This window comes from Paroedura picta, chromosome 4 (assembly GCF_049243985.1).
Source record: "Paroedura picta isolate Pp20150507F chromosome 4, Ppicta_v3.0, whole genome shotgun sequence".
In the NCBI taxonomy this organism is placed as follows: Eukaryota; Metazoa; Chordata; class Lepidosauria; order Squamata; family Gekkonidae; genus Paroedura; species Paroedura picta.
In genome coordinates this window covers 90,967,329-90,992,974 of record NC_135372.1, presented here as the reverse complement: position 1 = coordinate 90,992,974, position 25,646 = coordinate 90,967,329, and the positions used below count along the sequence as shown (strand labels likewise).

Here is a 25,646-nt window from a genome sequence, read left to right as displayed (position 1 = left end):
TCCTATCAGGGGCAAGAAATAACTGCTCAGCAGAGGGGCCCAGTGGATGTGCAGCCTGGATCACTCTGAGGCCTGTTGAGGACTAGACCTGTCCAAACAAGACTTAAATGTCTGGCAAGTACTTGAGCTATATGAGCAGCGTCCCTGGACTGAGTTAGTTACATGTGTATTCTGAAATGTACCTGTAGCAATGAAAATTAAGTCAAGAAATTAAATCAGAGCAAACCATAGGAGCTCTTTATTTCTTCTATTCAAGAGAGCAACCACAGGTTTCTTAGTGTTGTGTAGTACCTTGGACCTTTTTGGTACCCCAATCACCGTCACTGTCCTGTTCTTCTGTTCTGCACTGATGACAAATATAATATACCCTAATAACTAGTTTCTGGAATTGGAAGCAACTAGATGAAAGCAATACTGGATTGTGTGTCTTGTTATTTAGCCTTTTCTCTTCGGGTTCTGGTTTCTGGGATTTGTCCCAGATGCTTGCTTAAGATAATATGCTTTTAAGAAGAACAGAAAAGGGTCAACAGCACTGAAACCAATGTTGGGGTGGAGGCAAGGTAATTGGAAGGGTGGCCTCAGGCCAGGATTGTACCTGAAACTATCTAAAGGTATACTTATACCAGCATGTACTAATTACTCTATAATTTCTCACATGAAAGAGCTGTGATGCTGCTTGTTTGCAGAACAAAGGGGTTTTGAGCTTTTGTTTATTTAGTTGTCATCTTGCTGCAAACCTCCTACGAGGGTTAATGTAAATGCTAACAATGCACAATGGGCTGCCAGAATCCCCCAAAACTGTTTTTATTATGAAGGCATTCAGCTGCTGTTACCGTATTCTGTGATAATAGCATGCCTCCAAGGTAGACGTGTTTCTGCCAGACTTCAGGCAAACTTTAAAGAGGCTGGAAGCACAGGGAATAGGACTTTGGACATTTCAGTCATGCTGTGCAAGTGTACTATTAAGCGTCATCTTGCTTTCATTTTAGAAACTTGGTACCTTAAACCTAGGAATACAGCAGAAGTGCAAGAGGCAGCTATTCAGTACTTTGTGATGGATGGGCCAGAATTATGGGAAACCCTTTCTGCTGGAATGTGAGATTTGCATACCACAGTGCAATTGAAATATTCTGGATGGGGCTTACAGACTTTTGATTTCTTATTTCAGGTGGATTTGTCATCTCTTAACCAGGAGCGTTTATGTGATCCCCAGGAGCCCTCAGGGAGGAAATTGGGAGTATCCATGGTCACTGCTGATGTTGGACTTGTCAGCATGATTCGGCAGGGAATTCTAGCACTGCAGCTGCTGCCCTGTAACTCCAGTGCAGGTTAGTCTATTGCAATCAGACAGACAAAAGAGCAAGGGCAATGGGGCATTGAGGCCAGCCTCTGCCTGTGGACAGGAATACTTGGAATGAATCTTGTACAGTATCTTCGTCCTGAGACTTTGAGAAAGAAGTTATTTCACATTTTCTCTAGTTTAAAGTAATTATTTCTCTGCCCTTTTTATCAGCACATATCTGTCTCAGAATTCTTGCATTCCACAAGAAACATCTTCCTTCATCTAACTGTCTCTGCTTGTTTTTTGCAGGTATTATTGTGATCACAGATGGTGTCACCAGTGTCCCGGATGTAGCTGTCTGTGAGACACTACTCAACCAACTGCGCAGTGGCACAGTGGCTTGCTCCTTTGTTCAGGTGCTGGAGGAATGGGATGGTGGCAGGCACTGAATTCCTTAGTATATATGGTTTAGAGGCAAACTGGGCAATTTCCTGGGGCATGACATTCCAGGGGTTATCTGCCTCAGCAATGTAAAAATTCTGGCAAGAAAATTACTATCTGCATGTCTGGATTGATCCAGCCCTTAATGTGTTTCCATCTGTCATCTTTAGTGTGCAACTAGATATTGGTTAGAGGTGTGATAACATTCAACTAACAAGTGAGCTACAATTAACTAACAGTCACCTACTAATAGAAGTAGCCTACTACATTTTCCAGTGTTGTTGAAAACATACCTTGAACTCATTCACCAGCAGTCCCACATCTTGCTCACAGTAACCATCTCTGTGCATGTTTCATCTTGCTTTTTGATCAATTGTAAAGCCCCTACTTAGCACTGACCTCATATCAACTGGATATTTGAACTTTCACTTCCCTGTTAATACCTGTTATCCAATACTTATAATTATTTAACTGTCCAGTAATTTATTAATACATCCACAGGACAAACAAAAGTTACTTTAATAGGTGAACTGGAAGATGGACAGCTAGTTCCTGAAGCTTAAGAGTAAGAAATGTGGAAAGAAAGTTAAGGCAAATGTTGATGCTTATTACGGGGGTTGATCTGAATCTTTTTTCTTTGCGTCATCTCACTGATGAGCATTGCACAACTTTAAATTTGCATATTTATATAAGCATTCAAAACCTTGCAAGACTAGTGATTGCATACTTACAGATATGTTCATGAGTCAATTGCTGTAGGTGTTGGAGAACCGTATATTTGGAAACCCTCCCTATTGTTTGAGGTCTGAATGGGCCAAGAGCATATATAAGAAATAAAGGGTAGAAATGATGCCAGAGAAAGCAATCATTACTTGTGTATATTTTCTGTTTCTCCTCAGGTGGGAGGAGTCTACTCCTATGACTGCAGTTTTGGGCATGTCCCCAATGTGGAACTCATGAAGTTCATTGCCATGGCAACATTTGGCACATACCTTTCAACGTGCCCTGAAGTGGAGCCTTCTAGTTTGGATCTGAATGTCTATCACAGGGCTTTTCTCCTGTACACCTTTCTACGCAGCGGGGAATCCCTGAATCCTGAGTATTACTGTGGTGAGCTTAACTTACGTGGAATGGAAAGCTTATCCACCCTCTCCTTGCCAGTAGTAGATGACTGATTGTGCATTAGTGTTGCCTCATCCAAATAGTAAACATGATAGGCTTCATACCAGATTGTGAGTCTGTCATTTATTCTTTGTCTATAAGAATATGAGCTGACAGAACTAAGCAGTACATGCCAAAAGATAGGAACGTTCAATTGAGACATCCTGCTCTTAGCAATTTAAGTCTGACAGCAGAATGGGCTCATCAGACAAATTCTGTTGACTTGACCTTATCAGATGGGTGGGCTTATAAGGCCAGAGGCAGTCTTTTTGGTATGTGGATCTGTGCTCCTAAAGACCTTTAAGAACAAGCATGGTGTAGTGGTTAAGAACAGCGGCTTCTAATCTGGTTGAGAGAGGGAGGGAAGACGATTGTAAGCCACTTTGAGACTCCTTCAGGCAGTGAAAAGCCAAGTATAAAAACCAACTCTTCTTTTAAAGGTCAATATTGATAACTTAAAGTCCCAGCAACATTGTCCCAGCAACATTGCTATATTGCTAGTTTGATAAGATCCCAGTTTAGTGAACAATCAGGCAGCCACATTCTGTACTAGCTGCAGTTTCTAGGTTGTTTTCAAGGGTAGTCCCATCTGTAGTACTGTACATACAAGTCAGGTAGTTACTGATGCATGGGTTAACATGTCAAGGTCTGCTCTATCCAAAAATATGTACATGCAAGAGAGAAATAGAAACGGAACACTGTGCCACAACAGGAACCTGCTTTTTAAGAAGTAATTCAATGCCTAACAAGACCCCCAGACTCTTCCTTTGTTATGATAACGATATCACCAGCCTGGCTGAATATTAGTAAGGGATGAATGGGACTACAGCAGGTAGGGCAGCCTCCCCTCCCCAGGCAAAAACTTGGTAAAAAGCAGGCCCAGCTGGGAGTGGGAAGGAAGGACTGCAAGGAAAGGAGGCTGCCAAGGGTGGGCCAGGGGAAGGGCTATCTGCAGGCAGCTTGCTCGAGAAACGAGTGGAGATGGTTCCCAATGAAGGAAGAGGCTCTAGGACTGGAGGCAAAGTGGACATCAAAGTGGACATTGGTTAGAGAACCGCACTCAAAGAGTTGTTGTCAATGGTGTTTCATCAGACTGGAGAGAGGTGAGTAGCGGGGTACCTCAGGGTTCGGTGCTCGGCCCGGTACTTTTTAACATATTTATTAATGATCTAGATGAGGGGGTGGAGGGACTACTCATCAAGTTTGCAGATGACACCAAATTGGGAGGACTGGCAAATACTCCGGAAGATAGAGACAGAGTTCAACGAGATCTGAACACAATGGAAAAATGGGCAAATGAGAACAAGATGCAATTTAATAAAGATAAGTGTAAAGTTCTGCATCTGGGTCAGAAAAATGAAAAGCATGCCTACTGGATGGGGGATACGCTTCTAGGTAGCACTGTGTGTGAACGAGACCTTGGGGTACTTGTGGATTGTAAACTAAACATGAGCAGGCAGTGTGATGTAGCGGTAAAAAAGGCAAATGCCATTTTGGGCTGTATCAACAGAGGCATCACATCAAAATCACAAGATGTCATAGTCCCATTGTATATGGCGCTGGTCAGACCACACCTGGAGTACTGTGTGCAGTTCTGGAGGCCTCAGTTCAAGAAGGACATCGATAAAATTGAAAGGGTACAGAGGAGAGCGACGAAGATGATCTGGGGCCAAGGGACCAAGCCCTATGAAGATAGGTTGAGGGACTTGGGAATGTTCAGCCTGGAGAAAAGGAGGTTGAGAGGGGACATGATAGCCCTCTTTAAGTATTTGAAAGGTTGTCACTTGGAGGAGGGCAGGATGCTGTTTCTGCTGGCTGCAGAGGAGAGGACACGCAGTAATGGGTTTAAACTTTAAGTACAACGATATAGGCTAGATATCAGGAAAAAGTTTTTCACAGTCAGAGTAGTTCAGCAGTGGAATAGGCTGCCTAAGGAGGTGGTGAGCTCCCCCTCACTGGCAGTCTTCAAGCAAAGGTTGGATACACACTTTTCTTGGATGCTTTAGGATGCTTAGGGCTAATCCTGCGTTGAGCAGGGGGTTGGACTAGATGGCCTGTATGGCCCCTTCCAACTCTATGATTCTATGATTCTATGATCAAGAGCAGATCCAGCCAAAGCCACTCTCTAGGTGAGGCTGGACCAACAGACAGGCTCCACAAGTAGGAAAGGTACTGAGGATTTAAATTAAAGGGACAGTATTCCTTCACTGTGTTAAAAATGAGTAAATAAATGATGAGGGAGAGCAAAAAGGGAAATCTGTGAGATGCATGCCTCTGCCCAGAGGGGCCATTGAGAACAGACAATGCATCAGACACCTCCTGCGTAGCCTCTGTATTGGAACTTATCCCTTCAAAGCATGGGTGTTTGTCTCTCAGCCTACAGTTAAAACTCCTGTAGTCTGCTTGATAGTGACTGCAAGTACCCCTCCCAAGGTGCTTTGGAGCCTCCTGTTTGGGTAGATGTGAGAGATATGGTAGACGTGACTGTTGTATGAATATCTGCTGTTCTTGCAGTGTCCCAGCACAGACTGTTCAATGAACACCTTGTTTCTGCAAGCAGCAATCCTGCCCTGGCTATGAGGCGGAAGAAGCACACAGAAAAAGAAGTGCACGCCGACCTTATCAGCATAATCTCTGTCCGGCTACGAGAAGGTTATAGTATTCGTGAAATCAGCATTACAAAAGGTGACTTTTTGGTGCTATTCTGCTTTGTGAATTAGGCCAGTAAATGGCCAGTCTCAAAACCAGGAGTGCAGCTGGTACACACAATGTACATGCCATCTGGGGTCCTCTTAAGAACCTGCGTGGTTTACTGGCTGCAGTGTTGGACAGGATATGAAGAACTGCAGTTCAGATTCCAATTCTTCTATGAAGTTTACCAGCTGGCCTAGCTCCAGCCTACCCCATGGCCTTGTTTTGAGGTTTCCTTCCCAATTTTTGAACAAGAGGCAAGATATAAATATACCAAAAATATTTTGCCTTCTTGTGGGTCTTTTCCTGTAAAAGACTTCTTTTGAAGACACTAAAGACATTAGGAGTGCCAAGTTCTTGCCCGTTCTTGCTGTTTTGGGGAGACTAAGCAGAGTAGTCATAAGCCAGTGCTATCCATAAAGTTACTCTGTCTCCCTGCACAATGCTTCTTCCCAGTGGTGTAACTAGAGTACTACAAGGTGTCAGAGCCTCAGTTGCAAAGCATTAGAGAAAGGAAGTGACTGTACTCATGAGAATAGCTGAAGGTCACAGTAGCTTTAAAGTTCAGTTTTCCAACTTGATGCTGCATAATGGTAACAAAATGTTGAGAAGTTATAGCCTGATTTGGGCTGCTTTCAGACACAATGACAAATCATGGTTTGCTATTTTATATGTTCAAATCATGGTTTGTTATTTTATATGTTAAGTGCTGTCAAGTCACTTCCAACTCATGGCGACTCTATGAATTAATGACTTCCACAATGTCTTAACATTAACAGCCTTGCTTAGGTCTTGCAAGGTAAGGGCTGTGGCTTCCTTTATTGAATCAATCTCATGTTGAATCTCCCTCTTTTCCTGCTGCCTTCAACTTTTCCTAGCATTATGGTCCTTTTCCGTGATTCTTGTCTTCTCATAATGTGACTAAAGTAAAATAGCTTCAGTTTAGTTATTTTAGTTTCTAGGGCAAGAGCGGGTTTGATTTTATATAGAACCCACTGCCAGCATCACATTATTCTAGCTGAACTGCTAGATTCTGCACTGCAAGTCTGGTGCTTCCTCCATGCCACCTCAGCCTGTGCCCTCTGCAGCCATCTTTCCTGCAGAGTGGGAGAGAATCCTGGGGTGCAACAGGCCTGGGTTTGAGTGCTGCACTGTGAAGGCTTGGGAGCTACCTCAGGGGCTCATGGCAAGGTTTATCTTGCATGCTCTGGCATGATGGCCTCCAGTGCTTGTAGTTCATTGTCAACAGAGGCCTGTACTTCGCTGGTCCTCCAGGACTCCACAGCCACTGACCTTGGCTCCTTGGATTCATCCCTTGAGGACTCTGAGTCAGAGTCACTCAACTGGTTGGATGGGGGTCATGACAAACAGAACTTCTAAATGGAGAAAGAAACAAAACAGTCATTGCTGTCATAGAGTCAGAAAGGTTGTCTGCCTCAAAAATCCCTAAAAAATTGAATTGCTTTGTTGTAATAAAATGTTTTATAGTTACCTTAGGGGGTCTTTGCATGAAATAAGAGATTAAAGCCAGTCTCAAAACTGCTGCTGAAGCAGATTCCTTCTTAACTGTAGGGGAGCTTTGAGCGATTTTCCTAGTTGCTTTTCTGCAGAAATATTATGGGCTATTGATTTATTGGGGAAGGCACAGGCTTGGCTGAGAGACCCTAGAGTCCCATGCTCTCAAATCATACCATGGAAAAATTATTGTAAAGGAAAATTATTGTGAAGAAAGACAGGAGAGCCAATAAGAGTCAGCTGCTAGGAGTCCTTGTTAAGAAAAAGCAAACGGATTTGAGTGTCTTGCTCCTGAGCTGGTGCTAGCTTTGATATGGTATGTATTAGAAGCAAATATTCAGGACCCTTTGGGGGGGGGCATGTCTTTCATTCTTAAGAGTGCTGCAGCAAATGCCTTGGGATGGGGCAAGTGTGGGTGCAGAGCTATAGTCCTCACAGGGACATAGTTATTCATAGTCCCTCTCTATTCATTGCAGGTGGTGCTCAGCTAGAAGTGAAGCTGGTCCTTTTGTGGAAGCACAATATGAGGATTGAGTACCTGGCAGTGTCTTCATGGCCTCTAGATCCTTCTAAACGTAGCACATGGGTTGAAGTGACTATGGAAGGCAGCTATGATATCTTGCATGACATCAGCTGCACCATGAGGAAGCCCATCACTAGCTTGTACCGCACAACTGTGATTCGCCGCTTCTGGAACACCCTGCAGAGGTGAGTCTGGCTTCACAACGGCATTTCCTTGTGCTTACCCCACTAGTGGAATGGAAATCTCTCTCTCTCTCTCTCTCTCTCTCTCTCTCTCTCTCTCTCTCTCTCTCTCTCTCTCTCTCTCTCTCTCTCTCACAAACACACACACACACACTTCCTTTCAGTGGATTCAAGCAGCACACATCTCTTCCCTGTTGAAATCATGGTACATAAATTGCTAGTTGAATGAAGAAAATATTTTCTGACCTCAGGAGCACTGCTGCATTTCTGACTTGCTTCTGCTCTCAAAAACATTTTGTTCTCTGATTTCCTATGTGGGAGAGAAGATAACTTCATTATTGAGCAAACGACTCGGCTCTACATATGGGGAAATAACCAGTGGAGAGACAGTAATAATCCCAGGTAGATTAATGTGATACTGTGTGTCTTTGAAACTGTTTGCAGTGATTTTATTTTTTCAGCATCAACCAAACTGATCAGATGCTGGTTCACCTGCAGTCATTTGATAATGTCCCAGAACACTTCACCATCCCCGAAAGCACAAGAAATGGGGTGCCACTGTTCTACATTCCTCCAGGATCCACCACACCGGTATGCTATCTTCTCACCTGAACATTTCATAGAATCATAGAGTTAGAAGGGACCTCATGGGTCATCTAGTCCAACACCCTGCACTATGCAGGACACTCACAACCCTATCGCTCATCCACTGTAACCTGCCACCCCCTTGAATCTTCACAGAATCAGCCTCTCTGTCAGATGGCTATCTAGCCTCTTTTTTAAAATGTCCAAAGATGGAGAAACTACCACCTCCCGAGGAAGCCTGTTCCACTGAGAAACCGCTCTAACTGTCAGGAAATTCTTCCGGATGTTGAGATGGAATTTCTTTTGAATTAATTTCATCCCATTGGTTCTGGTCCATCCCTCCAGGGCAAGAGAGAACAACTCTGCTCCATTCTCAATATGGCAGCCTTTTAAGTACTTGAAGATGGTTATTAAGTCCCCTCTCAGTCATCTCCTCTCCAGGCTAAACAGACCAAGCTCTCCCAACCTTTCTTCATATGTCTTGATCTCCAAACCTCTCACCATCTTTGTTGCCCTCCTCTGGACACGTTCCAGTTTGTCTACATGCCTCTTCAACTGGGGTGCCCAAAACTGAACACAGTACTCCAATTTAAAGATTGTAACTTGGCCTGCTTAGTTTCACAGTCTGACCCAGTATCATCTTGTTGCTCATGAGGAACATCATGAGGAACCTTATCAAAAGCTTTACTAAAATCCAAGTAAACGACATCAACTGAATTGTAAACGACATCAACTGAATTCTCGTTCACTAGAATTTCCTGACAGGTAAGCCCTTTCCTCACATACAGTGCCACTTCTCCACCTCTTCGATCTATTCTGTTTTTTCTGAACAATTCATATCCATCCACCATTACATTCCAGTCATGAGAATCATTCCACCAAGTTCCTGTGAGGCCTACTAGATCATACATTTCCATCAGCATGAGAAGTTCCAGTTCTTCCTTCTTATTGCCCATGCTTCAGGCATTAGTATAAAGGCATCTGAATCCTTTTACTTTTAGTTCCCTATGAGCTGGCCTTCCTGGTTGGGCTGCCCCTGATTGGTCTCCTTCTTTACACTCTCTATGTTGAATGTCTTCTTCCCCTTGTGGCTTCGGTTTAAAGCTCTCCTGATGAATCTCCCCAGGTTCCTGCCAAACACATTCTTCCCCAGCTTTGACAAGTGCAGTCCATCAGGTGCTAGTAGGCCTTCAAGTAAGCCTATCCCATGGTCCCAGAAACCCAATCCCTCCTGCCGGCACCAGCTACATAGCCACTGATTCACCTCCATTATCTTCCTCTCCCGACACATTCCTCTTCCCTTGACAGGCAAGATTGAATCCAGGGGAAATTTGTGTCACCATTTGCTTGAGCTTCCTCTCCAGATCTTGATAGTCTGTTTTAATAGGAGTGATGGTATTCACGGACATGTCATTCGTATATCAACTGCTGCTGCTGTTGAGGCGGTCAGTATGGTGCTGGAGCAACAGGACTTTCATATGGCACATTTTGTCATTGTTTTTCTGTCTCAGTTCCTTGGTAGCAGCCCCACCCCAGAACACCAAAGCAGACTTTTTTAAAATTGGCAATTGAATCTGTGTGTCAGGTTCTCTGAATTCCCAGCTTTCATTTTTAACTCTCTAGCTCCTTTAGTTGCCTTTATATTTTCACAATCAAAAGGCTAGAGACTTTGTTTTTAATAAATGCTGGAGATTCCTAGAACCTGATACGTAGATTGTTCTAATAGAAGATGGAGCAGAGTTGTTCTCTTTTGCCCCAGAGGGACAGACCAGAATGGGATGACATTAATTCAAAAGAAATTCCGTGTGAACATCAGGAAGAAGTTCCCGACAGAGCGGTTTCTCAGTGGAACAGGCTTTCTCAGGAGGTGGTGGGTTCTCCATTTTTGGAAATTTTTAAACAGAGGCTGGATAGCCATCTGACAGAGAGGCTGATTCTGTGAAAGCTTAAGGGGGTGGCAGGTTACAGTGGATGAGTTATAGGGTTGTGAGTGTCCTGCATAGTGCAGGGGGTTGAACTAGATGACCCATGAGGTCCCTTCAAACTCCATTATTCTATGATTCTAATTTTTAAAAATGAAAGAGCCCCGTAATCATGCAGATGGGTGGCCACTAGGAGGGGATGGAGCTGCCTTGTTAGCAGAGCTGGCAGAATCTCAATGTTTTTACCCACCTGGCAATTCTCTTTACAGCAAAACAAGTTTGAGAAAGATTGGAGGAAAGCTGCTGTAACTTTAGGAGGTTCACAAATGCATATCAGTGCTTGCAGGGAGTGGGGGAGAACCTCACTTCCAAACAGCATCAGATGTCTTCTGTGGAAATGCCTAACCTATTCCTACTTTGCAGAAAGGCATTAGGTTGAATTCTAGTGGCCTCTAGAATATCTGTCTCTATTATCAGTTAATTAGGTAAATAATATGATTTTTCTTTGTATTTATATTTACTTTGCTGCTTCTGATGTATCTGCATTGCTTTGGCTATGACAGCTAATCAAAAAGATGTTTCTCATGATTATTCTGTAGGCAAAACCTACTGGATCTCTTTAGGTTTGGGGGCAGTTACCTCTTTTGAGCACATGTAATTGTATATATCCTTCCTACAAACTCTGCACACGAAGAGCCATCACTTTGGTGATTCTATATATTGTAGCATTTCTGTATGGTAGCATTTCTGATTTAACTAGTTATTTGTAAAAGTTTTCTAAATATTGTTGATTTGGAGCAAAGTGCGGCTAATGCAACAGATAGTGTACATTTGGCCAATTCATTTCTCTCTCACTCAATCATTTGACCACCAGATAAATAACATCAAGGACTGTGGTGTGTCAGTCACAGACAGTCTCAATAGCAGCTCTTTCTGTGATCAGAGTGGGGGCAAATGGCAGAATGGAATGCCGGAGGGGAAAGATGTGAGGCATTTCTTGGTCTGTTCTTACAATGTATTGAATATGCTCTTAGGAGAGCCTTCTCACATGCATGATGGAATCCAGGCCATATAGCGGCAGAAGTTAGTGAGTTTGCTGTCAGATTTGTGACCTAACAAATACTGTTATGAGCTCCCTTGGGGATTGCATCATTGACCTTCGTGCTTAAATGCTTACTGTGGCTCTGCCTTCCAGAGATGAATGGGGCTTCTCTCAGAGGAAAGAGATTTATGGAGGATTTTGTTCGTTTCAGGTACTGTCACTGCAGCACAGCAGCTCAGACTCCAGCCACTCACAGTTTGCTGCTTATTGGAAGCCCATCCTTTCCATGGATGCCAATTTCTGGCAGCGGTGGCTGCATATGCACCGCATTGTTATTCTCTTGGAGCATGACATGTACGTGCAGGGTGGGTTGCTGGGGGGCTTCTGTTGTGGAAGCATACACAGAGATGGCAGGCTTTGCACCATGAAGCATCTCATGTGGCTGAGTGGCTGTGTTGTGTTGTTTGGGAGGTAGATTTCCCTGAACAGTGTGTAGTAACTCTTTGGTATATTCACAGGCCGGTTCCAAAGCATTTGCACACCCCAGGCAACAATGGCCGCTATAGCACTATCCAATGCCGCATCTCACACTCCGCACTAACGTCTTTGCTCCGTGACTGGAGTAGCTTTGTGTTGGTGGAAGGCTACTCCTACGTCAAGCTCATGCGCAGGTGAGGTCATGAAATAGGGCTTAACCGCTGCCTTCTAAGGCCAGCTGAGGACCCAGTACTGAGCCCCATGGCATCCTCCCTCCAATCTGATGAAATACTGTTGACAGCCCCTCTTTGGGTGCAGTTTTCTAACCAACTCCCTATCCACCTAATTATCCGAAAATCCAGTCTGCAGCCCTCCAATTTATCCATCAGAACGTCAAGGGGAACCTTGTCAAAAGCCTTACTGAAATCCAGGGAAACAACATCAACTGAGTTTCCATGATCTAGTAAGCTTATCACTCAGTCAAAGAAGGAAACCTGGTTGGCCTGGCAGGACCTATGCGAAATTTCATAACTGGAGAGATCACTGGACTGCCTTATCAGAATATAGGAAAAAATCCAACCCTGCCCCCATACAACTAACCTTGCATTTTTCTTTTTTAAAGAGGGTAGTAGCTCTAGTGTAAAAATTCTTTGTCAGGCCTAAAGGTAAAGGTAAAGGTATCCCCTGTGCAAGCACCGAGTCATGTCTGACCCTTGGGGTGACGCCCTCTAGCGTTTTCATGGCAGACTCAATACGGGGTGGTTTGCCAGTGCCTTCCCCAGTCATGACCGTTTACCCCCCAGCAAGCTGGGTACTTATTTTACCGACCTCGGAAGGATGGAAGGCTGAGTCAACCTTGAGCCGGCTGCTGGGATTGAACTCCCAGCCTTATGAGCAAAGCTTTCAGACAGCTGCCTTACCACTCTGCGCCACAAGAGGCTCTTTGTCAGGCCTACATTGATGCTTATTATCTTTGTGAAACTATTCCACACACTGTTTGTTGTTTCTCCATTTTACAGCTCAGAGGATCTGCTTCCTTTTTCATTTTACGTGGTACGGATAATTTCCAAAGCACCCTGCATGGTTCTTCGGCTGGGGTTCCCTATTGGAACACTTGCAAAGATCAGGAACAAAGTAAGCACCAGATTTCATTCCTTGGGTCTTAATATAGGGGTTTTTTGGGGGGTGGAGGGTCGTCACAGCCAACTTTTAATGACCTTGTGGGGTTTTCAGGACAAGATGTTCAGAGGCAGTTTGCCATTGCATAGCATCCTTGGTCCCCCATTCAAATGCTCACTAGGTCCAACTCTGCTTAGCTTATAAGATCTGATGAGGTCAGGTTAGCCTGGGCTATCCAGGCCAGAGCAGTAAGCCTCACTGGTGTATACTAAAAGAGAAGCAAAACATCTATTCGACAAGCAGGATCTGGATAGACATCTGTTTGACTGATGTTGAATGCGTAAGCACTTCCAAAGAGCAAAGCTTTCTCTTGGGCTTTTAACTGCTTCTTGAATCCATTCTTGGGGTTTTAGATTAGAAATTTCACTTCCAGGGTAACTAACAATGGAATTAGTACTCAACACTAGCTGGGATACCTCAGCCTTGCCTTTCCCAATGATAGGCAAGCTTTTGATAGAAAATTCCTCTCAAATTGTATGGCATTTCTGGTGCTGATCAAGATCTTGCTGGACCTGCTGACAGTTTGTAGGCAGACGTCTTGAAAAGAAACACATTTGCAGGGCTACAAAATTTGAGTCCAACACAGATTTATTCAAGACATGAGCTTTTGTGTGCAGGCACACTTCTTCAGACAATGGAACAGGGATCATAAGAGTACAAATATAAGGCAAAAGTAACTGAGTATCAAATTAATAAACTGCATCACAACATCAGGCAGGGAGCCCCCAGAAGCTGTGCTCCGCGCGACTGCCAGGGGCTCCCATGCCTAGCACCCGCTGTATTTTAGGTACAGCGGGCTTGATTACTAGTTTTAAATGTTGTCTGATATGGAGGGTAATAATGTTCGCCAAAGCAAAGTAGCATTGGACAGATTGTGGAACTGAGCTGGCTAGTGATGAGCAAACTCCCTTTGGTTAAGTTCATTTATATTTGATTTTTTGCAGTCTTTCCTCGTAAGAACTTAAAATGAAAGATTTCAGAAAAGAAGTAGAAACTGTGATCTTCTGACTTACATAAACCCCACAGGTCCTCTCTCATCCCTTCCCTTCTGATACCTGGCTATGGGCAGGGTGGTGGTGGTGGTGGTAGCGGCAGCAGCAGCAACAGAGCAAACCCTGATGTGAGTGAGAATAAACCCAGGCCACATTTGGAGGTATCTCAGCTCCCCTCACATTGGGGAGAAGCGTGATGGACTGTGGGAGGTTTGTATTCCAAACTTTCCCGATTTCAGTATTGCTCATTATGGCCTCTGTAGAGAGAGGTCCTAAGACCAGCTCCCTGTCAGCTGTTCTTGATACGTGATCAGTTATTTTTATGTGTGTTTGTTGACTTCAACAGATAGTGGAAGAATTACGAGATCGTATCCTGCAGCTGCGTTTTCCCCACAGAGTTCAGAGTAAGGAGGCCACTCCAAAAGTGAAGCGGAAAGTCCTGGGCAGCAGCTCACCATCCAAGTCACCACCTGTCTCTGGGGCCCAACCAACCCTGTCAGACAGGCCTTGCCTTATAGTGCTGCACAAGCCTTTGGAGAAGCTCCTCATCAGGTAACAGGGATGGGGCACATATAGTTGTTTACAGCCAAAGGACATTCATTCCTGAAAACTTCCCAAAGCTTGTCTGTAGCAGATAAGCTTTGGGAAGAAGTCAGAAATGCAGACACAGGTATATTGAATGTCAGAATTGTTCTGCAGGTTGAGGCTTCTGGAATTTGATAGCCTGATAGAATAATAGAATAGAGTTGGGAGGAACCTCCTGGGTCATCGAGTCCAACCCCCTGCACTATGCAGGAAACTCACAACCCTATCACTCATCCACTGTAACCTGCCACCCCCTTAAGCCTTCACAGAATCAGCCTTTCCGTCAGATTGCTATCCAGCCTCTGTTTAAAAATCTCCAAAGATGGAGAACCCACCACCTCCCGAGGAAGCCTGGTCCACTGAGAAACTGCTCTGTCAGGAACTTCTTCTGGATGTTGAGATGGAATTTCTTTTGAATTAATTTCATCCCATTTTCTTTTGAATTAATTTTATCCAATTAATTTCACCTGCTACCCCCTTGAGCCTCTCTGCGAGTGTTGTGCCAGAGGCAGTAAATAGCATATTTTTTTTGTCAGCCAAGGACCCCTTTTATTGGTTCAAGAAAACAAAGGTCTAAAGCAGGGGTAGTCAACCTGTGGTCCTCCAGATGTTCATGGACTGCATTTGCTGGCAGGGGCTCATGGGAATTGTAGTCCATGAACATCTGGAGGACCACAGGTTGACTACCCCTGGTCTAAAGGATGATTTCAGACAAAAGGCAGACCATGACTTGTCTCACGGTTGTCTTCTATTCCTCATACAGCTCCTTTTCCTTATTTGATGTTCCATGTTCTTTGTCTTAGTGGTGCCTCAATACTAGTGTTTGTGCTCAGCACTCTTTTCCTTTCTACGCTTGCATTTTACTATTTTACTTTTTTCTCCTTTTAAAACCCTAAATTCTGGAATTCAATAAACAGAACTAATTATGCTAAATAGCTTTGGGTTTTTTGCGGTTAAGTCACAGCAGACTTATGGTGACCTGGTAGGGTAGGCAAGAAATGTTCAGAGGTGGTTTGCCATTGCCTGCTTCTTTGGCATGACCGTGGACTTCTTTGGTGGCCTCCCATCCAAATATTGACCAGGGCTGAAGTTTTTAGATCTGACAAGATTTGGCCAGGCTGGGCTATCCAGGTCAGGTCAAAGTATTAGCTTTAATTTTATTTTGGAAGCAGAATTTACTAATTGCTTCTGGTATATTTGCCAGTATGCTCATAGTCCTTTTTCTGCACAGTAGGATAAATATGACTTGTGTGATGGAGGGAGTTGAAGCTTAGAAGACACAGGGGTGGCCTACCAGTCCCTCAGAGTGTGGTTCATGGACAGCAGCAGTGACCAACCTAAAGTACAGAAAGGTGTGCAGTTGATTTGCTTTCTCATTTTTGCTGCTTTCTCTCTCTCTCTGGCCAGATATGAGAAGCTACCCTCTGACTATCGTGTTCCATGCCTCTTACCTTTGGAGAATCCCCCCATGTCAGGCCCGCTTACCATGGTAGCCAACCGTACGGCTTCCTCCACTCTGGCCTCCTTGTCTCGCTATTTCTATCACCAGCGCTGGATCTGGTGTGTGCAGTCAGGGCTGGTACCTGCCTTGCCCATCACAGCTGTGGCACAATTGCTGTCCACTCTAACAGAGTAAGTGCACAACTTATCTGTAGGATCTAAAGGGGGCCTGCAAAAGCACTTGTGATGTTAAAGACAGTTTGGTTGTATTTGGGTCATTTTTGTGTGAGTGAGTCAGTTGGTTTGTGTACGTAGGTATGTACACACGTATGCATTCATTCACACATTCACTCACTCACATACTTTTATATACCGCTCTCCCCTGAGGCTCAGGGTAGTTCACATGAAATGTAGAGGAATGGAGCAGCGCATCAAACTCAGTAGCTATATTGAATGGATAGTAACAATAATAAGTTACCCTAGCTAGCATAGGAGAGATTGGTGTAAAGACGCAGCTGTGTTTTCAGTAATGAAAGGAGGAAATGGGGAATATTGAAATGTCATTCACTGCAGGGGATGCTCAGTAATTGCCACTGCTCTCTTTGGATTTGTAGGGTTCGTCTGTCTGAGGGCTTTCATTTTGCATCCAGTGGTGATGGAATTATCAACATGGTGCTGGAGTTCCCTATACGGGTAAGTCTTTTGATTGATAACTGGTTCTGAAAAGGCAGCAATTTTAATTCTCCCAGGCAAAAGTGTGTGTCTTGTAAATGAATCCCAGAGGTAGATACAGACAAAATACAGGCTAGATCTGTTCTTGATTATGGGTGTGCAGTCCCCCCCCCCCCCATGGTTTTTGGGTTTGGGTATACTTGAACTAAAAAAAAATTCAGGGGAAAAAATCTGTTTCCCAATCAGCCCAGCTGCGAGAGGAGCCAGCCCTAGCTGAGGCAGCTCCTCAGCTCCTGCTGCCCCAGCTAATCTGCCCCAGGCTGCAAGAGGAGCTAGCTCCAACTAAGTCTGATCCTGGCTGACTTCTCTTGCAGCCCACTTTAGACCAAGTTGTAGGAGAAGCCAGCCATCCCCAAGACAAAATCACAGGGCCCATCTTCTGCAGTCGCGTTAAAGCTTAAAGAGACTGGAAAAACCCAACAAACAGCTGAGAGGCAGGAGCAATCTAGGATTTTTGTTTTGTTTTCCTGAGAAAACCTGGATACATTTGGGATGCCAAAATATACCTGGAAATTGCTGTTTGGCTCAGGTAGATCAGAATGCAAACCCCTATCCTTGACTTTTCCTCACTGGCTCCCACCAGGAAAACGTGTTGAGTCATGGAGTTGTGTCTAGTGCAGCAAGGTGATTGCATATCATAATGCTTCACTGCTTCTTTCCTAGAATAAAGGCTGCAGGATGATACCTTGGAAGAAGGATAATAGGGTAACAGGATATTTTTTTTCTTCCACAGAGTGATTCCTCAAGAGACTGTGGGAGTGAGACACTCACTTGCATTGTCCAATATGTGCTGTTTCCACCACATTCCACTTCTACTAAAGACAGGTAAAGACTGGGAATCTCATCAGGGGAAACCAGGAAGAGATCCTGCCACTGCTGCAGGAACAAGGACTCATGAATGCTATTGGAGTTGGGGGCAATAAACAATGAGGTTTGAGGGAGCAGTAAGGGTCGTCATGGTGGAATATTCAGGCATGAGCTGGCCATGCTTGGTGGTGGAAAGTGGCTTCAACTTGCCAGCAACTTATGGCAACCTTATTGGGGTTTCAAGGCCTGAGAGATTCTGAAGTTGTTTGCCATTGCCTGCCTGTGACCGTTTATGCACTGAGAACTTCACTGCCCCAGCTCTCGTGCAGGAGCACAAATTGGGGGTGGATGAGGTGCACCGGGCCAAATGCTCCCCCATGTGGGTGCAGGAAGAGGTGGGGCAACCTGCCATGACTAAAACCCCAGCCTGTAGCCTGGCATGAAACCTCCAGTGCATAAACGGTCTATGTGTAGCAACCTTGGACTTCCTTGGTGGTCTCCAAACTAAGTACTAATCAGGGCTGACTCTGCTTAACTTCTGATGAGATCAGGCTAGCCTGGGTCATCCATGTCACAGCTTGGTCATTCTTACATTATCTCATTTGTCCTTCAGTTTCTCCACAGATGACGACAATGACACAGAGGTAGAGGCCATAGAAGTGGACACGGAGCTGAACCTTGTCACGGAGTGCTGGGTGGAGCCACAGAGTGGCTATGTGGATAGTTCATCAGACAGCTGGCAACACCTGCATGGCCTATCTTACCAGAAAATCCCCAAAGTGGTATGTTTCTGTGGTAGGGGAAATATAGGGGAACCGCTGGGATCAATGCCTTGAACACCAGAGGAGGGAAGTCTGTCAACATGCTGCTTGGGGAGCTTTTGCTATGATAGCCACTGGCTCTAGGGTTGGGCGCTTCGGTGTTCAAAGCGGCCGCTCACATCTGAAGCAGCCAGCAGTGCGGGGGGGGGGGGGAGTAGGTGTCGACGCACCTCCCCCCCCCCCCCCCCGTGCCGTGGTTCTGGCTGCTTCCGGCGTGAGCAGCCGCTTCGGATGCTGAAGCTCTCAATCCTAATAGCCATGCTGCTCAAGTTGTTGCTGTAATAAACACCGGCCATCTTTCTCCACTTCTTGATTGTATCTGGGGGCAAGACTTGTCTCTTGGGTGGATTATTTGAAAATGGATGGATTCTAAGGGATTGATTATTTATATGGCTAATATTTTTTTCATATACATTTTTAGTAAGAATTTTCATTAATAAAACATGGAGGGAAATAAAATCCTAGAGTGAAAAGGAAAAGAGTAAAATAAAAAAGGGGGAGAGAAAAAAACAAAATACAAAATAATGTTGACACCACAGTTTTCTGCAGACGAATTAAACCATCAACCTTTCCATTTTCTCCTTTAACTTCTTATACATTTCTTTAATACCTTTATATTCTCTTTTTTAAACTTGGTTTTCAAGGCCTTTGGTTAGTAAGTCTTTCTTATCTCTCTCACAAAAATTCCAATAGGGGCTTCCAATCTTTTATGAAAAGAGCTGCTGGATTTTCTTTCAATAAGATAGTCAATTTTGTATGTGGCTAACATACAGTTGGGCATGGTCTGCCTCATTGTTCTGTGACTTGAATGCCATTTGACATACTAGAACCATCTTGACCTACCTGTAGCCAAGTTGGCCAGCCTTGTAGTGGCACTTGCAGGAGACCATCATAGTTCGAGGACTTCTGATGAACCACAGTTTCTCCACCTGTGCTCAAGATGCCTTGTGGGTCAGGCCTGAAGAGGTTATACGCACTGAAGATGTTCTCTCAAAAACATGTTTTTCTTCCTCAGTGTTCACTTACCTCTTGTTATTGCACTTTGGGAGTGGGTGGTTTTAATGTTAAGCTGATGTACCTCATAATGGAATCGAAGGGGCATTTGTATTGGATACTTGCTGCCCCACACTGCTAATCAGTTTGCTGTGGGAAATGTTGCTTCTCTTCAAGGTCAGCTATGGGGAAAGAATGCACACTTGCATACAGGTGAAAATTATGTAATCCTAAAATAGTATTTAAGTCCCTGTTATCAAACCTCTGCTCATTCTGGACCACACAGCAGTGCTGGGTACATCAGCAAGTTGTAGGAGTCTACCCCCTGCTGTTCTTCAGGGTTCGCAGTCAGCTGACTGTTTTTTATGATCTGTTGGTTTCTTTTCTGTACATTCCCAGATCTGTTCCACATAATATTTCTGGTAAGGGCTTGGAGGAGAAGCGTGGTCTCATAGCTTAAGTGCCTCAGCACTTAGCACCCAGCCCGGAGTGCCTCCTCCTCCTCCAACCGGCTTGCCTTTCTGTCCAGGAGTCAGCCAGTCGCCTTCTGTCCCCCACCCCCTCCCACTTCCCTCAGAGGCTTGGAGGCTGCAGATCCCTGCTGGTGAGTTGCTTGCCTCCAGCCCCTGAGCCTTGAGGTTCCCCAGGAGGGTGCCTTGCTCCTAGACTACTGAGCCACCTGGCCACAGCTTCGAGGCCCACCACCCTAACAGCTGCCTGCAACCTTTCCAGGTCCTGGGGGGGGAGAGTTCATTCAGAGAAGAGCCGCCTGCTGCCTTTCCAGGTCCTGGGGGGAGGGGGGAGGCTGTCTGCAGAGTTCTTCCACCCTGCCCCCCCCCCAATCTAGCGCCTGTTGTATTCCTGTATTCATGAATGCAACAGGCTTGGCCCCTAGTATTTCAGCAAAATTGTCTGTTTTCTTCACCACTTGCATCCTTATTGCCCCCAAATCCCTCAGTAGAAAAGAACCTTTCGCCTCTTGGCACTACACCTGTGTCTTAACTTCAGGTCTTTATTCCAGCTTTTCCCCCGAGACCTGATGTGCATCCACACCATCCTTGCTTTTGAGTACATCAGCCAACTGTGCCAGAACAAGGAGTGGATCTTCCCAGCAAGTGACCCAAAGGCTTCTGACACTGAAGGTGATTCTGCTAGCAAGTGCCTGCCTGACTAGATGATCTGTGCCTGTAAGGCCTGGCAGGGTTTACAGTCCTGGTTCTTGTTATAGGCCGTGACACTGGAAGTGGTTCCCGTGTACATGAGATTCCTTTCCAATTTGACCTCATGAAGCTGCTCCCCAAATGTCAGCAGGTTGAAATGTTCTTCCTGATGCTGTCAGGAGGCAAGTGCTCCTTACCTTTGCAGTTTTCTTGCTGATGCCGCCTGAGGAGATGGGGATAGAGGGAGAAGGCCACAGCTGACACTGCACCAGAGCATCTGCTCAAAGCCCAGAAGCCAATTTCCAGTGTTCCTTCTCGATTCTAGAATTTGTAAAACTATAATAAAGAAGTGGGAGTACAGTGTAGAATGTGGACTTCTAATCTATTCTCACTTGTAAACTATCTTCCATGTTAAGATGCAGAGCTTCCAGATCACAGGGTCCAGGAGTGCCAGTGCACCTGTTTTAGAAACTAATTTCTTCCCATGGCTGTCACTGGGTATGGGAAGGGGAGTGCAGAGAGGCTCTTTGACCTAGTGTCTCTCTCTATAAATAAAAATCCAAATAAATAAATAAAGGTATTACTCTTGTTTTCAGCTGGTCTGGGAGGAGAATAGAGTGAATTCAGTTGCTTTCCTCAGTCCTGTGGGTTTGCCAGGGAGCTGCATTGCGGGTGGGCATTTTGAGCTGAAACACCAGAGAATGGTTTTGCTCATGCTGATGACTTCTGTCCTGCAGCAGAGGATGATGGAATCACAAAGGACTCATCTTTGCTGCCTAATGAAATGCTTCTCAGCCTCTTTCACGGCTGCCTCCAACATGACCTCAGCGACAGGGAAATCATTTTGGCAGGCACAGATCATGGGACTTTCATGGAACAGGTGCTGCAGAGGGACCGAGATGGCCACTCCCCTCCCTTTGTGCTCCCAGTGATCCAAGGTAAGAGGAGCACATGAATTAGCACCTGCCTTTCTTCATTCCTCTAGTTTCTGATCTTCTTGTTTCCCTTCCAGCAGACCCTCTGAAAGCCTCCATATCCTTGGAGCAGCAGGATCCAACTGGGAGTTACTACCTTGCTGGTAACAAGGATAAGGCTACTTCTACAAATGCCCAGCAGGTACAGCAGCCTTGTGAGCTCAGCATCACACTGCTGAAGAGCGGTGGCCTGATGTCACATGGGCACAAGTGAAGCACCTTGGCCTGCAGCAAATTCTGTGTGCAGGAGCCAGCCATTTATTCCCGTAGAGGGTGGAATGGAATACGTCCCTACACTGTCTGAAAGGGAGCTTTAGATCTTCCTCAGTGCTGCAGATCTGATGCTATAATTGTGTTTGGGTCCAAGACTGTGTTGGAATGTTTTGGTTGGATCCAGACTAAGTTTTCTAAGAGCAAAACAGTAGTTGCCTGTTTCCCTCCTCCCACTGCAGCCCTCTGATCTCCATGAAATGCTGCTCTTGTGGGATAGAGGATCCTAAGGAATGATATAGGAGGAGTGGTTGTACACAATGGAAAGGGGCAGTTGATGGACGATGCAGATTTAGTCTGACTCTGATCCTTTGATTACTTCATCAGGAAGGGGTGCTGAGCCACAGTATTAAAAAGCCAAGGCGTGATAAAATTGGATTTGCTCTTTCTTAGATTCCAAACAATATGGAGGGGTCAGGTGATGATATCTCGGCAGCAGGTGTGTCTGAAAATCTTTTCCCCCAGTGGCGATGCTATGCTAAGCTGGCCAATCCACAGCATCTTTTTCTCATCTTTCTACCAGCTACATTCTCAGGTAAGGGGGCTGGCTAGCTGCCAGAAGAAAAGATAATCCCCAATCTTCATACTATACAGTAATAGGACAGATATAGAAGAAATCATTGTGCCAAAGAAATGAAAGCTGAATCCTGCAACTGGTGTAAGTCATACAAATTAAGCCACTTTGCATACATTTGGTTGCTTTGCAGAAATTATTCTGAGATTGCATCAAGTATTGAAACTTGATTTAAAAAATAGAGATGCTGAATAGTTAATTCAAGGCTGCATTCCATTGTCATGTAGTGTGACAGGCAAATTATATCATAGACTAGCTTCAAAGTCCGTTCCTAAGAACAAGCCTTGAAAGGGTTCCCTCCCCTGGCCAGGCAGCTTAAGGTAGCTTTGGGCCGCAGCTTGCAGCTGGATCAAGTGGGGTGGGTGGGGAGCTGGCCAGGTCGTTAGCTGGCCTGGGACAGAGCTCCTTAGCAGGAAGTCAGCAGGCTGTGAGGCCCTCTTTAGCAGGGCTAGCCTAGCAGGCCAAGAGGCCCTCATTAGCAGGCCCTCCACCAGGACCCTTTGGCCAGGTTCCTCTTCCCTTACCTGGTACTGGCTCCAGACACTGAGGCGTCTGAGAGCAAAGACGCTAGAGTCCAGGTACAGAGGGTGGGAGCTGCAGGGGGCAGGGCCAATTGGCCCTATTCCAACTTGGACAGCCGGACACATTCCACCCCCTAGGCTGTTTCACAAATATATAGAGGAACCATGGATAAGGATTTAGTTCTGCCTAAGCTGATTGCAGTATTTGCTATGAATATAATTGTGAGTGCTCAATATCCAAATTAGAAAATGTCTTCCTTAGGCTATAAAATCCGCTACTGCACTGCTGAGTTTCCTGTGGATCCCCCCCCTGATATTGTGCACTAGTGGTGAAAGAAAGAGGGAAAGAAAGGGTACATACTGAATGCTGCATGGCAGGCCTTTACTCCAACTTTCTTTTCCAGATATACAGAGATTGATAGCTTATGAGCCAGAAAATGCTTCCAAAGAAGGAGAACATGAGCTGGAAACAGCAGGAGTACTTCCGACTGTCAGTGTTACACCAGCCAGTGGTACTTACTGATTTTGCTTTTGCAGCACAGCTGGTATCTTGTGCTTAGGATCTTGTGTGGGAATGTTTGGTTTTATTCTAACTCTGTAAGCACAGGAACATTGATTTTCTCCCACTTCTAGGGGAGTAGATGGTAACAGTGGGACAGTGCAAGAGAATGCAGCCTCTTGGTGGGGCTGGTGGCATACAAAGGAAAAAGAAATCCTACCTGAGACTATTCTTCTGCCTACTTGGCTTCCTCCATGTAACTGCATGGGCTCAAAGTCTTCTCTGAACTGTGCTGCAGTCCTTAAAAAGTGGACACAGTTGTGTAGTTTGTACACCAAAGTTCCATAGCCCTTGCAGATATTGTGATGGTTTGCTAGCTAAGCATGCATAGCTACTTTGTATGGCATGCAGCAGTGTCGTTGAGATCTTAGACCCATGCAAAATTGCACAGGGAGGCTCTGCCTCACTATTTAAATTGGGTCACCATTGTCCCTGTAGAAAGTGGTTCGGTCCCACCCTCACATTGACACAGTTAACAGGCATAAGAATAAGCAAGCCAATACATGCTCTGCTGCCTAGCACACATCATCTTCTTTCTGCTGCTGCTTTCTGCTTCCTTGGAGGATAAGGTCAGGGAATATTTCACAAATAATAGTAATTTTAATTTTTTTAAAGCTGGCTAGAAGGTGACTTTCTCTTTTTGCTGCTGCTTTCTCTTCCTGCCATCTCAGCACAGCTACACAGCTGCATTCAGAAGGGACCAGAAAAGACAAGCTACAGTTTGAAACCAAAAGAGAGCACTGCAAGGATTTAGACAGGAGACTGCAACCTGCCTGTAGATCATATGACATGGATACCTGCTTTGGACCTGCAGTTTGCAGAGCAAAAGAATAGTGAAGCATCCCTGAAGAAAGCAAATCTGGGGAGACAGTAAATACCCAGAAATACAGATTTCCAGTGTGCTATTATGGCAGATGTTGGAAAAAAGCTGCCACTATTAAAAAAAAATTGTTATTTAAAAAATTGATATCATTCCTTCAATTAAAATATCAGCATGGCAGTTTACACATTTAAAACAAGACAATAAATAAAAATCATGTCATAAAACTGACCCTCTAAGATAAAGCAGCAAAGCACCTGCAATTCCAATAGCAGCATTAAAAAATGCGTTCAAACAGAATAAAATCAGCAAAACATTAAAAGCAGCCAAAAATCTTCGCAAGTGAAGCAGGGCAAAATAATTGTTTTATTTTGTTGTGTGTATTTCTTTCTTTCTTTCTTTCTTTCTTTCTTTCTTTCTTTCTTTCTTTCTTTCTTTCTTTCTTTCTTTCTTTCTTTCTTTCTTTCTTTCTTTCTTTCTTTCTTTCTTTCTTTCTTTCTTTCTTTCTTTCTTTCTGTGGATTTATATTTTACCCTATCTTAGAAAACTTGTTTTTAAAGTAACAAAGCCATGCTTTTACCTTACTGGATTCCTTTATTTTTTAAACAAGTTTGTTGATTGCTTTAACTATTGTTATCTCAGCTTCCTGACTTCACAATAGTCCCAGAGAATATCAGCTTGCCCAAGGCCATCTCATAAGCCTCATGTTGAAGCATAAATGAGAACAATGGACCCTAACCCTGTCTACTCACTCTTTCCTTTGTTATCAGTGCTCTCATGATGAGGGAGTTAAGACTCTGACAGAGTGACAGAGCAGGGCTGTTCAGAGAAGACAAGGCAGGATGCCACCCCTCTTGTGCTAGTCTTGTACTTGTTCCTTATTAAGCTGCAGAGCATGGAGGTGATGTATGCACAGGAAAGTACTGTGCTTGAGGCTGGGGAAAAGGGGACAGGAAAACAACAACACTCTTCTGAAGCAGTGCTCAGTGTGTTGGTATGCTGAACCAGGTGATCTCCAAGTGTGAGAGGCCTGCTCATTCCCCAACGGGTATCTCATCTACAGAAACTGGTCGTGAGATTGGTGATCCAGATGCTGCACCAAGAAGAGAAGCACGTATCTCCTTCAGCCACCAGGTGTCTCAGCCTGACATCAGTGAGAGCTGCCGAGTCCGCTGCCCTGTCTATGTTTACAGCTGCTCCTTGGAACTGCTGCGGGAGCAGATGATCACTCCCAAGCCAGATAAACCTCTGCGGGATATCTTTTTCAGGTGCACTCCTGCTGTAAGGCCCTGGAAACTCAACTGCCCCTCTGTATGTTTTGGGAAAACATTGCTCCATGGTACCACCCCTTGTTCCTTGGTACTGCCCCTATCACTTGGGTCTCTGGATTGTTGCTGT

At 44.8% G+C, this 25,646-nt stretch overlaps 1 protein-coding gene across 14 annotated transcripts in view; it reads left to right on the top strand.

Annotated features, from left to right (window-relative positions):
* Window positions 1-25,646, top strand: part of SZT2 (SZT2 subunit of KICSTOR complex) — an 84,481-nt gene that overhangs the window by 13,550 nt on the left and 45,285 nt on the right. For 8 of the 14 annotated variants that reach the window (XM_077334094.1, XM_077334101.1, XM_077334098.1 and 5 more), the window contains exons 6-26: window positions 1,169-1,328; window positions 1,592-1,698; window positions 2,623-2,833; window positions 5,399-5,569; window positions 7,567-7,798; window positions 8,257-8,386; window positions 11,556-11,698; window positions 11,863-12,015; window positions 12,841-12,955; window positions 14,339-14,544; window positions 15,985-16,209; window positions 16,632-16,710; window positions 17,483-17,574; window positions 18,170-18,338; window positions 20,392-20,512; window positions 20,599-20,712; window positions 21,268-21,468; window positions 21,543-21,646; window positions 22,168-22,309; window positions 23,274-23,381; window positions 25,312-25,516. In XM_077334094.1, coding sequence (XP_077190209.1) covers window positions 1,169-1,328; window positions 1,592-1,698; window positions 2,623-2,833; window positions 5,399-5,569; window positions 7,567-7,798; window positions 8,257-8,386; window positions 11,556-11,698; window positions 11,863-12,015; window positions 12,841-12,955; window positions 14,339-14,544; window positions 15,985-16,209; window positions 16,632-16,710; window positions 17,483-17,574; window positions 18,170-18,338; window positions 20,392-20,512; window positions 20,599-20,712; window positions 21,268-21,468; window positions 21,543-21,646; window positions 22,168-22,309; window positions 23,274-23,381; window positions 25,312-25,516 — 3,188 coding nt within the window. Of the gene's footprint in view, window positions 1-1,056; window positions 1,096-1,168; window positions 1,329-1,591; window positions 1,699-2,622; window positions 2,834-5,398; window positions 5,570-7,566; window positions 7,799-8,256; window positions 8,387-11,555; window positions 11,699-11,862; window positions 12,016-12,840; window positions 12,956-14,338; window positions 14,545-15,984; window positions 16,210-16,631; window positions 16,711-17,482; window positions 17,575-18,169; window positions 18,339-20,391; window positions 20,513-20,598; window positions 20,713-21,267; window positions 21,469-21,542; window positions 21,647-22,167; window positions 22,310-23,273; window positions 23,382-25,311; window positions 25,517-25,646 lie in introns of those variants that run through there. The other 6 variants (XM_077334103.1, XM_077334090.1, XM_077334102.1 and 3 more) reach the window with 5 other exon arrangements.